This window comes from Chinchilla lanigera, unplaced genomic scaffold, assembly GCF_000276665.1.
Source record: "Chinchilla lanigera isolate Chin_1 unplaced genomic scaffold, ChiLan1.0 scaffold00122, whole genome shotgun sequence".
Lineage (NCBI taxonomy): Eukaryota > Metazoa > Chordata > Mammalia > Rodentia > Chinchillidae > Chinchilla > Chinchilla lanigera.
The window spans coordinates 2,443,344-2,456,347 of record NW_004955523.1 but is presented as its reverse complement, the minus strand read 5'-3'; the positions used below and the strand labels follow the sequence as shown (position 1 = coordinate 2,456,347).

At 49.1% G+C, this 13,004-nt stretch overlaps 1 protein-coding gene across 5 annotated transcripts in view; it reads right to left on the bottom strand.

Annotated features, from left to right (window-relative positions):
- The window catches only part of Dpf3 (D4, zinc and double PHD fingers, family 3), a 295,896-nt gene that overhangs the window by 262,583 nt on the left and 20,309 nt on the right, over positions 1-13,004 (bottom strand). For all 5 annotated transcript variants that reach the window (XR_001231939.1, XR_264640.2, XM_013507168.1 and 2 more), the window contains 2 exons: positions 12,586-12,672; positions 1,409-2,769 (listed from right to left, as the gene is read on the bottom strand). Coding sequence is in view for 3 of the 5 variants with exons in the window: in XM_013507168.1 (XP_013362622.1) it covers positions 1,409-1,440 (32 nt within the window). In the remaining 2 variants the exon portion in view is untranslated. The remainder of the gene's footprint in view (positions 1-1,408; positions 2,770-12,585; positions 12,673-13,004) is intronic.

Here is a 13,004-nt window from a genome sequence, read left to right as displayed (position 1 = left end):
AGGAAGTGGCTGCCCAGAGTTGAGAGAACCAGGTCGACCGAAGCCACGCACCGAGGAGGATTCCGCACCAAACGCCCATCCGCACCTCCCCCTCCCTTCGCCGGGGCTTCCATCCCGGCAGGGAAGTCCTGGTCCAGGGGCGCTGACCCAGAGCCCACGTCGCGCGGCCATAGCGAGGAGCCAACCTCTGCCAACATCTCTGCCAACGGCACCCCTTTTGAGCGATATTAGTTTTCCGAGGCCACCCCCGGCTCGGCGATCGCGAGCGGGCTTGGAGGCTGAACAGTTCCACCGGCTGGAAGGAAGGAAGGAAGGAAGGAAGGAAGGAAGGAAGGAAGGAAGGAAGGAAGGAAGGGAGGAAGGAAGGAAGGGAGGGGGGAAGGAAGGGAGGAAGGAAGGGAGCCAGGATGAAAAGGAGGAGGAAGGCGGGCGGGAATTGGCTGCAGGACCGGGACTGGCCCCCGCGAGTCCTCGCCCAGCCCGCCTCCCTCGTCCCGGATCTGGGCGTCCGCTCAAAGTCTCCCCGAGGCGGCCAGAGGCACCTGCCCCTCGCTCGGACCGGGAGCCCAAGCCGCCCGCTCGCCCGCCTCGGCTCTCCACCCAGCGGACGCAAGCATACCATTCATCAGACCTGCAGCTTCCTCGCCTCCAAAGCAACCCCAAGTTAACCCGCGTCATTAATTTACTCCAGCCAGTTCGCCCACAATTACGCAGACACACCGGAGACCGCCCGGAGCGCATTCAAAATCTGGAGCTGCCGAGGCAGAAGAGCCCGGGGCCACCACCTGGGCTCCTGGGGCCCGCGGTCTCCCAACTCCGGAAGGTTTACGCAAACTCCCCACGAGAGATCGGGAGGCGGAGAGCGCCCTGCAAACTCCGGAGCCTCCGCGGCCGGTCCGCTCGCCCCGGCACGCCGAGTCCCCGGGTGGGGGCTCCGGCCTCCAGGGGCGCCCGGCTCAGCCGAGTGCGCCCGGGCGGCCCCTGCCCGGAACTGCGGCCCCGCTCGGCGGCCCCCGCGCGCCGCTCGCAGACCCGAGAGCCGGGGGACCCGGGGGACCGTGCTGTCCCCGAGCTTCCCAGAACCCCCGAGCGGAGCGCGGGAGCGCCGGCCACCCTGCTGCTAACCTCTCTTTCTCCCTCTCCACCCCCGTGTCTTTGCGTCTTGGTCGGCCAATTAAGCAGAACACAAACGTAACAATTTTCTTTTTGTTAATTGCATCTCCTGACATTTCTGCGCACTGGGAGAAAAAAAGAAGATGAAGAAGTAAGAGCAGAAAGAAAAGAGAGAAGCCCCGCCGCAGCTGGAGGCGCCTGCGAGCGCCGTGCATTGGCGGCGCTCGGCACGCAGAAGGCGCCTTTTTTTATATTGAAACCACGCGGAATATGTACATTTTTTAGTCTTACTTACGCTTTCAGGGGGTTGTGAATGACAGTCGCCATTTTGCTACAATGTAACAGAATATTGTCTGTCTCAGAGTTCTAAAGGTTCGCTCAGGGGAAGCGGCAGGCCAATCAGAGCACGGGATACCGGCCCGCCGACCAATCGGCGCGGCTGGTCGCCAGGTGGGCGGGGCCTGCGCGGTGGTAGTTATTAGGGGAGCTGTCAAAGCCCAGAGGTCACTCCCTTTTGTAGAGCCCGACAGCGAGCAGGTCTTAAAGCGGCAGTACCTCGGTAGCAGCTCCTTTTCCGAAGGGGACAAGTGGAAACGCACGGGAGAGCATTCTAGCTTGGGTTTCAGCCCCGACTCTTCCAAATAACTGCAGAGAGTTTGCGCTCCAGGACAGCAATATCTGCATACTGCTGACACACCACTGGATTCCATTCATTAGCTTTGGGCTTCGCGTATCACGGTTTTTAATCCCGCGAAGGGTCAAGCAAAAGTTGGAAGGTTGCCGTTTCTCCCGACAAATTGCTACACGTGTGCCTCCGACTGTTAATGCTGCGGGTCCCGCGGCTTGCTAATGTTCTTGTTCCCGAAGTGTTTTCTTTATCTCCGCCGCCTTCCTCTCTCGGTTCTTGGAACTGCCGCCTCTGTTCCTGGCGACTCCAGGACAGCAGCTCCCCTCCCCCTGGGCTGTCTCAATGTCAGCTCGCGCTCTCGGCAGCCAGGGCCGTCGTTACGTAATTCCCGGTGGTCACTCCGCGCGGTCCCCCCCGCCGCCGCCTGTGCTCCCCACCCTCCCCAGGAACTTCCGAAGGGGCCAGGCTGCGGCGGGCTGGAGGGCTGGCCGGAGCCTGGCGCTCTGACCTTTAGGTTTAGGAGCGGGGAGGATTTAAGGCGACTTTTGGCAACGCTGTTTTGCTCCTCGGAAAGCGAGGCAGAAGTTGTAGAACCTGGACTGGGTGTCGCCCGAGTCCCGTTCGGGGAGTGGCACCCGAGATTCCGGCGTCACCTTTCACTACTTAGATAGAAGGTGAAAAGAATTTGCTAATGAATAATCCGACGTGGCCCGAGGCAACCAGAGAGCCTGCGTCTGCTTCGAGTCCGCGCGAATCTTCCCTAGCGAGCCCTTGACGAAATTGAGAGACTTCTGCGAAGTCTGGTGTGCACCGGGCATCGGGAAGCTCCGAGTGGAGGAAATCGCTCTCAGCCACCGAGAGGGCCGGAGCCTCGTTAGCATATAGAAGTCTGGCCAGATCCCAAAGCGCTTTAATCAGGTCATATAGCTAAGACCGTGGGGGAGGGGTGGGAAGGAGGCGCAAACCGCCGGTTAGTTCTTCCCGGCTCTGCCCTCTCACTTCTTTCGCTCCTCTCGCTCGAGGCAATGCTATGATAAAACAAAACAAAATAAAATACCCCAGAACTTTCAGGGTTCAAGGCACACATTACTAGGGATACAGATAAGCAGAAAGAGGCCCAGTCGGTACGTTGGTAACAGACGTGAAATTTTTAACCCTTTCTACCCCCTTAGTATCAGAGTCAAGTTTCTATCATTTTCTTTGTAAATTCCATGTGTTGCCTCTCGGCAGAGGTTACAGTTTGAGAAAGTTATCGCCTTTTTAAAAACTGAAGTTTGAAGGCCCCTTCCAGAGCTTCTACTTTGCCTGCTCTGGGCCTGCCATCTGAGGCCCAGACTCTCCGAGCACACTCTGACACGAGACAGCCAGTGAGAAGTGTCAGTCAGGACCCCCAGCAACGCTCAGAGACTCCCAAAGTACAGCGATTGAAAGACAACATTTTCACATACACAGGCTGAGAAAGAAAGTAGGAAATGTAGAGTCTGCCTTGGGTGAGGCTGACAATTTAATGTGAGAAAAAAGAAAAAATAACTTTATATTACATATGAAAGAAAACAAGATACCCTAAGCCTGTATACATCTTCTATTGTGTTAAGATCTTTATACAGAGAACACTATAATTCCTAATTTACCTAAAATCCGGCCTGGTGATAGAGTCTGTGCTTAGCATACATGAGACCCTGGGTTCAATCTCTAGCACATAAAAAGGAAAAAAAAAAAAAAAAAAAAAAGAAAAATGGAGGGCCGGGGGTATATCTCAGCAGCACAGCGCCTACCTGGCAAACATAAGGTCCTGAGTTTGATTCCCAGTACTCAAAAAAAAAAAAAAAAAGAAAGAAAGAAAAGGGAAATTGTCCATTAAAACATAATAAAATCACGTTTCCAAAGCTTTATCGATACTCAGATATTTGAATACACTCCCTTGTACCCCAACTTTTTTGTCTTGGCTTACTGGGTGGGGCAGTTTAACTTGGAGGGTAGTGTAGACTCACAATAATCACTCCTCCACCTCACCTGGATAGTACTAAGCTTCACTGTTCAATGTAGGAGCCATAAATTGCAGGTGGCTGCTGAGCATTTGAAATTTAGCTAGTTCTGAGACATGCTGTAAGTGTAAAATATGCACCAGATTTCATAGGCTTAGCACAAATAAGAAGGTAAAATAACTCATTAATAATTTTTTAATTGATCATACGTTGAAGTGCTATGTTAAATTTATGGGGCTAAATAAAATGTTATTAAAACTAATTTCATTTATTTCTTTTTACTTTTTAATGTGGCTATTAGGAAATTTTAAATTGCACATGCTGACTAGGATTACATTTTTAATCATACAACATTTCACTAGACAGTATGCAATCAGGGAAAAAAGTGGAAAGGGAGTATTCTTAATCACGTTAACCCATCCTGTGTAGCTTTCTCTAATTCAGTCTTGACATCATGAGCAAAACTCCTTGGCCCTGCTCAAGTATGTGTAGAATACCACCCTCAAGAGCAACAGTACTTAGGATGCAACAAGGGACCCAAGAACCTAAACTGCAAGGGACATCATCTCTATTTACTCCTGAAAAGTTCAGAGGCTGCTTCAGCAGACAAAGTCAGCACTATGAGAAGATGCCTGCACAGAAGCAGAGAAGTTGCAGTTGCCTAGGAAATACCCATCATTCCAGCATAACTAAATATGGGGTGAGGGTCAAAGGAGCCACGGGCCTTTCAAACCACCAATGGGTTCATTTGAAAGAAGATGAGGGTCACAGAAGCTATGCAAAATCAATGATCTTACGGAACTCTGAGAGCTGGAGGAGTTTGGGTCCTGTGGATATTACAGACAGAAGCAAGCCCACCCTCGATCCCCCCACCCACCCACAGCACCACCAGTCGTGGCCTCTGCAGCTGCCTGGTCGTGACTGGCTCCTCGAGAGCTAGAACCAACTCTGGTGTGTCCTAAACACCGAGCCAAGAGGAATCCTTTCTTTCTTTTTTTTTTTAAAGGAATTCTTTTGAAGAAAATGGGGCATCAAAAGTGCTCCCTGGCTTTCTCTCACCTTGGGGGATATAGGCAAAGGGCTTCTTACTCCCATCATAATGTCTCAAAGTACACATCACACCACCACCCCCAAAAATTATAGGTAAGAGAGATGCTCCTAAGACCGGCCTAGAAAACCTCCCGTTCCATGACGGAGCCAAGTAGAAACAATGCTTGCTGCTTCCCACTTTATTCATTCATTCATTCGTCCACTGCAGGCCTTCTCCGAGGAAGGCATTGTGCGAGGCACAGGTGGCGGAATAAAAATAAACCAGACCCAGAAGCAACCCTCAAAAACGCCATTTTCACCCATCTGGAGAGAATAAAGATAGTAGGCCCAGCCCTACCAGCCAGCAGAGCCACTGCTTGGTGTGACTTAGAAATGAAAGGCAGGCTCCCAGCGGTCTTCTCCTCCCGGCCGGGTACCCACAGTCCCAGCGGCTGCATCCTGGAGTGGTTGGATGCTCTCACTCCTTTGGGTCTGCAAGGTGCCGAGGTATCGAGGTCTGCATACATTAATACAAAACAACGAAATGATGTATGTCAGAGGATCCCAGTGGAGGGTGGGAGTAGTTCTAACGTTGGAGGAAGGACAGGCTTCTTGGAGAAAAACACATTTAATTTGGGCCTTGCTGCGGGAGATCTTAAAAATAAGCCCGGGGGTGAAAGGCCTTCCAAATTAAAATGACAACCTAGCAACAGTTAATTCATACAGCAAATATTTGTAGATTTCCTTCTAGGAAGTCTTGGGATACAAAGAAACCTAAGACAATCCCCAGCTTTAAAAGGGTTATATTTGAAAAAAATGGGGGAAGTGGAACATATCAGGCACCGTAGGGGCTGGATGAGGAGCATCAAACAGACCAGAAGGTCAGGGCTGTACCCTAGAAGGGGGGATGCCTGCCCTGAGTTCCCAGTGACCTGGAAGAGGGAGAGAAGAATGCCCCCACAGAAATGGCAGCACTTACAGAGAAGTGGGAGCAGGCCTGTGATTTCAGGGAATCCCCCTGGAAAGGAAGCCATTGCAGGGGGGATGGGTAAAATAGACAAAACTAGAAAGATAGAAAGGAAGTGCAAGAATAGAGAAATGTAGCATTTTCCCCAGGAGAAAATCAGCCAACACCAGAAGGTTTAAAACTAGGGGTGAAAATGAAAAGGATTGGCAGAGCTGGGCGCCGTGGCGCACGCCTGTAATCCCAGCACTCGGGAGACTGAGGCAGGAGGATCCTTGCAAGTTCGAGACCAGCCTGGGCTACAAAGTGAGCACAAGGTCAGCCCGAACTGCATAGCAAGACCCTGTCTCAAAAAAAAAAAAAAAAAAAAAAAAAAAAAAGAAAGAAAGAAAAAGAAAAGGACTCGCCTTTCTGGAAAGGTCCTTTCAGCAGCAGCATGACCCTGGATTGGAGGAGCCTGGGCTGGAGGCCTGGGGACCCACTCAAAGGCTGCGGCCTGAGGGTGAAGATCTAGGGTAGAATCAGTGATCTCTGGGAAGGCAGACTGTATGGGACTTGGTGACCAGCTGGCTGGGCTGAGGGACACAGGTGCAAGGCAGGACGAGGTTCCTGAAAGTGGACACCAGTCAGCTCCACCTGCCTGTGGAAGTGTGGAGTCACAGCTAAGGGCTGGAGGCCAGCGCATCGCTGGGCCTGCGGGTGTGTGGAATGGGCTTGCCTCACGAGAAGCCCTGACCGTCCGACCTCCAGCCCCATGTGGGGGTAACTTTCTTTCCCTGGAGGAATGGTGACCTGGATTGAGATTCTCTTGAACACACACACACACACACACATACACACACACACACGTTTTCCCTCTCTCTGTGCATTCCACATTCATCTTTACCAAGGGCTTCTGCGACATTCCCTCCTGCTAACCTCACCTTTTCCCTCCGATCATGCTCTGAAATGGCTGATAGGTTCCTCCCAGGTACTTGCATCTGTGAGTGAAGTGTAGGATACCCCAAAACCATTACAAGGAAAACACACACACACACACACACACACACCATGCATAAGCACAAGCAGTGGCTTGGCTAGAGTCTCAGGTACCAGGAAAGGGAGCTGCAGATACGATATTTTTACCAAGAGCTTTCTCCACTCAAACCACACCAAGTCATCCCAGAGTGCTCTGGGGCCTGCCCCAACCCCTTTCCACCTCACGGAGGCCTGACTCTCAGAAGTAGGCTCTGGTTCCCCTTTCTGACAGAGCTGCCAGTTACAGAGCTCTCTGCGTGTCTATTTTTTTACACAGCTCTCTCCCTCTACCCCCTCTACCTGCCAAGTCTGAATTGCCAAGTCCTCCCTTGGCCCGTCCACATGGACACTGTGTGGGTGAAATCCTGGAAGCTCTTACGTCCGAAGTCAAAGCCATTGGCAAGGCGCCCTGCAGAGAGGGACAGAACACAGCAGAGGACAAACAACTGTCCACCATTACCACCATGGGGACTGACCAAGACATACGTGAACCAAATCCTCCTCTGACCAGGTGCACACAGGAGGAATAAATGCACCCCTTGGTCGTTTCCCAAGTAATCTTTTCATCTGCAAGAGGTGGCTGCCCCAAGGGCCCCACAGAGAGCTTCCCGCAGTGTTGCTTTAAGTGTGGGGACGCTCAGAAGCACCTGTTTCCCTCACTCACCCCTCTTACATGACCTCGGGCTTCTACTCTGTCATGAGGCAGGAATCATCCAGGAGAAGTCTAAAGCCAAGCACAAGAGGGCATATTAAGTCTCGTTGTTCTGCAGATATTTACACCACCATATAAAAATAGGTGTCCAAAAGCAGGAGAGATGGACAGAAGCCACAGGACCTGAACTGTCCCACACTCTGGCAAAGAGGGGGACATTTGCTGCTGAATTAAAGCAGGTGTTTTCTATTCTCTGACAGCTCCAGGCAATGAACCCTGGCCTGCACAGCTGCAAAAGGACCTAGACTCCATGTTTATTTCACTCCAAGGGCAGAAAGGGAGTCAAGAAAAGTTCCTAGAATCAACAGAGGGCCTGGTACTTTTAACTGCATCTGAGCCAGCAGGGACAGCCGGGCTGGAGACCTTCTCCAGGGCAGCCTGAAGTTCTGGGACACATCCTGGACCCCACAGGGAGGGGAAATCTGTGAGGCAGGACAGCGGGGTGGTGAACAAAAACGGAAGCCATTTGGTCTGGGAAGAGCGAAAAGCAAAACCCAGGAAATGGGGTCGCTAATGACCTAGGCAGCAACTAAATTCATTTTCTGTACCTGGGTTCCCAGAGTCATCAGGTCTTCTCTGTGCTCACCAAAATACAACACAAATTAGTTTAACACTAGACAACAGACAAAAATTTGCAGCTGGGGATAGAGCTCAGTGGCACAAGCACCTGCCTGGCCAGGATGAGGTCCTGAGTTTGATTCCCAGTACCAAAAAAAGAAAAAAAAGCCAGGTGTGATGGTGCACACCTGTAATCCTAGCATCCAGAGGCCGAGGCAGGACGATCATTGTGAGTTTGAGGCCAGCCTGGGCTACAAAGTGAGCTCAAGGCCAGCCTGAATTGCATAGCGAGTCCTTGTCTTAAAAAGACAAAAAAAAAAAAAAAAAATTGTACACCTTTCATACTATAAGGTTGGAGCTCAATGGCCATTCTGAAAACAAGGACAATTTTCTAGATATAAGTGGGTTCACTGACCATGACCCTGAATGTTGCTGTTTCATTGAGAAAGTTTTTAATGAAGCTGATATTAAATATTTTCATCCTGCCTATTTAGCCGCTTGAATTGCAATCTGTTTGGACTGAATGGATCTCAAGCGAGTCACTTGCTGCTTTGAGCTTTTTTGTTTGTTTTTCTTTTTTTTTTTCCGTTACCAGGAATTGAACTCACGAGCTTGCCCTTGCCAGGCAGGTGCTGTGCTGCTGAGCTGAATCCCCAGTCCCTGCTTTGGGCCTTTGCAGAGTTTTAGCCATAGCTCTACTAGAATATTTGTATTTTTGAGTGCGTCTCATTTTCTGTCTCCCTGCCCTGCAAGGTGTGGACAGCAGGTATGGTGCCTTGAACCAGAGGCGGGCCAGCGCCTAGAAGATAGCTACTTAACTGGTAGCTGAAATAAACATAAACATCTATGGGATATAAATCCCACTTTTTAAAAGAAGAAGCGAGAATAAGTCTTCTCCGCATGAGGTAGGGTGGCTAGAAACCAAAAGTCAGTTGGCAAAGATGGTTGGAGACCTGGAGAAGCGAGCACCCACACACTGACGATCAGAAGGCCACAGTTCTTAAAACCAGCATTACAAATACTGAAACACAGAGTTACCCCATGACCCAAAATTCCACTCCTCAGGATGATGAAGTATATGAGATAGATAGATAGATAGATAGATAGATATAGATATAGATATAGATGATATAGATATAGATATAGATTTTTTTTTTTTTTTGGTCTTTTTGAGACAGGGTCTCACTATGCAGCTCAGGCTGACCTTAAACTCACTTTGTAGCCCAGGCTGGCCTTGAACTCACAGCAATCCTCCTGCCTCAGCTTCCCAAGTGCTGGGATTACAGGCGTGCGCCACCACGCCCGGCCTTATAATACAGGCATCTCAGAGAAATGAAAATGTATGTTATACAACAGCTCGTACCTGAATGCTCACAGCAGCATTATGCACCATGTCCGAAAGCGGGACAGCAACCCAAATGTCTGCCAACAGTTAAGTGGGTGAATGACAGGACACGCACTGATACAATACAATGTTGTTTGGCCACACACACAAAGGAGTGGGATACCAGCGCATGCCACAGCACGGGCAGGTTTTTGTGTCAAGGGAAAGAAGCTAGGAGCGATGCCACTCTGCAGGATTTCATTCACATGAAATCCCGGGATAGGGAGCTTAGTGGTCACAGAGGGCTGGAGGAACAAATACGTGGGAATACGAGACTGGTAGCTAAAGGATATAAAGTTTCTTTACATGATTAAAATGTCCTAAAATGGGCTGCAGTGTTGGTCACACGTATCTTTGAATAAACTAAAAATGATTGAACTTTGACTAGGTTGATTGTATGGTATATGAATTATATCTCATATAGCCATAGCTCTATGAAAACTTTTTTAAATTGCTACTCATAACAAATACCAGAAGGCCACTATTCCAGAATTTTTTTTGTTTTTTGAGACAGGGTCTCACTATGTAGTACAGCTGACCTTGAATTCATTTATGTAGCCCAGGATTGCCTTGAACTCATGGTGATCCTCCTGCCTCAGCCTCCTGAGTGCTAAGATTACAGGCATGTGCCTGACTCCCAGAAATTTCTGTAACTGTTTCTCCTTTAAGGACTGCATTGGAATATAGATATTACAGACTATTGGATGGGTCTCTTCAGTGTTCAATGTTCAGTTGCTTTACCATGTAACACAGGGAGAAATCCCACACTTTGAAAAGCTTGAAAGGCGCTGGGGATTTAGCTCAGCGGCACAGCGCCTGCCTGGCAAGCCTGACGTCGTGAGTTCGATTCCCGGTACCAGGAAAAGCTTGAAATATTAAAGCCATACCCATCATTAACAGTGATTCTGAGGGACTTTGGGTTTTTAGGAAGCTTTCTTAATGCCAAATAATCTTATGCATTAGCCACTCTGGAGGAACTCCTAAAGTGTAACCTCATAACGCAAGAGCTGAACAGGGACCTGTCTTCCTGCATGACAAAAGCTACTCCCATCCCAGGCTGTGGAGTCCTGGTCTCTTTCCTTCTTCTTTTTGTTGTTTTGAGATGGGGTCTTGGTTTGTAGCCCCAACTGACCTTGAACTCACTATGTACTTGAACTCACAGTGATCTTCCTGCCTCAGCCTCCCAAGTGCTGGGATGGCAGGCATGTTCCACCACACTCAGCATGGTTTCTTTTTAATTCTGAGGTATAGGAAGGACAATGTCATGTTTATAATGTCTTTAGCTAATTTTATGACTTACAAATTTTTATAAATTTTCCTATGATAAAAGCAAGGAATGCAACAAAAATATGTCTGGAAACACTGATGACACTGTTAAAAAATACGAGCCGGTCGTGGTGGCACATTCCTGTAATCCCAGCACTTGGGAGGCTGAGGCAGGAGGACTGCTGTGGGTTTGAAGCTAGCCTCGGCTACATAGTAAGTTCAAAGCCAGCTTGAACTGGGGAGATCCTGTCCCAAAAAAAAAGAGAGAGAAATATAAAAGTCTGAGTAAACAGGATGGAATACAAGAGATGACAATCAGGAAACTTTAGAACAAAATCCTACCTAGCTCAACTACTTTCAAGGCACACAATCTTTGGCAGGTGACTTAATCCTGAACCTCAGTGTATTAATCTATAAAATGGGGACATTCACGTCAGCTCAGTGCAAGTGACATAAAAAGTGACCGACGCAGACTCAGCACTGAAGAAATGCTTCTCCCTCTTGGGGCAGAGAAAAGTGAGTATGGGTTGCGCTGAAGAGGAACAAAAGGAGAACAGAAGACAAGAAACAGAGAAGTTAGGAGAAGTCGGAGGTTAACAGATTGTAAACCACCAAATCAGAGGAAGTCTGATCCTCTGGGCCAGATGAGAGATAAGACCTGTTTGTGTGGAGGCAAGGCCGCATTAGCCCAAACAGAAAGCAAGAGCGGCGGGGCTGGGCTGCCGGGAAAGCCTGTGTGGTTTCGCCGCCCGGAGCCAGTCAGTCCTTTGAAGATTCTCCTTTCGGGCCCCAAGGAATTAGACCTGGATGCGAGGCGAAACAATCGGATGGGATGGGATATGCGGGAGGTACGGTTACTAGAAGCTACTAACTGTTAGCAGGGACACTTCAGAAGCTTTTATGGAAGAAAGTCTCGATGGAAACTTAGCTGGTCCTCACTGGGGTGCGCATCCTTTTTGATGCAGCCCTGGGAGGAGGGTGGCGTGGTGCAACTCCTCCTTACTGAAAAGAGTACAACGGTGGCGCAAGCCTGTAATCCCAGCACTCAGGAGGCTGAGGCAGGAGGATCGTTGCGAGTTCGAGATCAGCCTGGGCTACAAAGTGACTCAAGGCCAGCCTGAACTGCACAGGGAGACCCTGTCTCAAAAAGACCAAAAACGAAACAAAACAAAAAAAAAGAGTAAAACGGTCTCCCACAAGCGCACCAGGGCCGGGGCTCAAATTTGAAACTGGCGATTGGGCGCCCTCTAGTGTTAGTTCATAGGAAAGACACACTTGAAAAACGCAGAGCTAAGAAACTCCTGCCGGTTCCAGCCTTAGAAGAAACCACCAAAAAGGCAACGCGTACAGAAAAAGCAAAATACTACATATGAGTTCTTTTGGGGTGAAGTTCTGAAACATAGTAGGTATTCACAAAATATGTGTCAAAGGGGTGAATGTCATTTGGTCCCTGGCGACTGCCACCTCAGGGTGTTGACTTATAATGAATACACCACCTGTTACCTCAGCAGTGGAAAACGCGACTGCTCAAATTGCAAGTACTTTCTGAGTCACTCCACATACTTGGGAAGCATAAAACTTTTTTTTTTTTTTTTTTTTTTTTTTTTTTTCTCTGTCTTTTTGAGACAGGGTCTCGCAATGCAGTTCAGGCTGGCTTTGAGCTCACTTTGTAGCCCAGGCTGGCCTCAAACTTGCAACGATCCTCCTGCCTCAGCCTCCCAAGTGCTGGGAATACAGGCGTGTGCCACCACGCCCGGCGAGAAGCATAAAACACACTCCAGGTATTTATGGTGACTCGGTTGGATAAGACCTGCCCAGTTCCATAGCCAAAGCTATGTTGGCGTCAGTCTGTTATTTGTTGACAGGAGAAGAAATAAAACAAAAAAACAAGCATAAAACTAGCCATACAGACTAATGCACGTTGCTTACCAGTCTGGTTCTCTGGTTGCTCGAGGCTTGTATTTAGTGGATTCAACAATACGTGGAGCAAGTATTCCCTGGCTATTTCAGTTTTGCCTAAAAAGAAAAAAAAAAATCACCCTAGCAAACAGATCCACCTTGAGCAGAGGGTTTGGGCAGCTGGGATAGCCGGAAAGGTGCTGGAACATATGTGCTCTCTGACTGGACACGTGGAACTTTGTGAGGATGGAGGACACGCAGCGCACTACTTTCTTTACACAAGAAGTCTACATTTCCTAGTTCTTCCTACGTGAATGCCATGTTGTACTTTAGCCTGTATTTAAGTCTCCTCAATGGTCAATGGGGAGATCCTGTCTCAAAAAAAAAAAAAAAAAGAGAGAGAGAGAGAAGTTCCATTGAACCTGACACATTCACACCTCAGACACTCC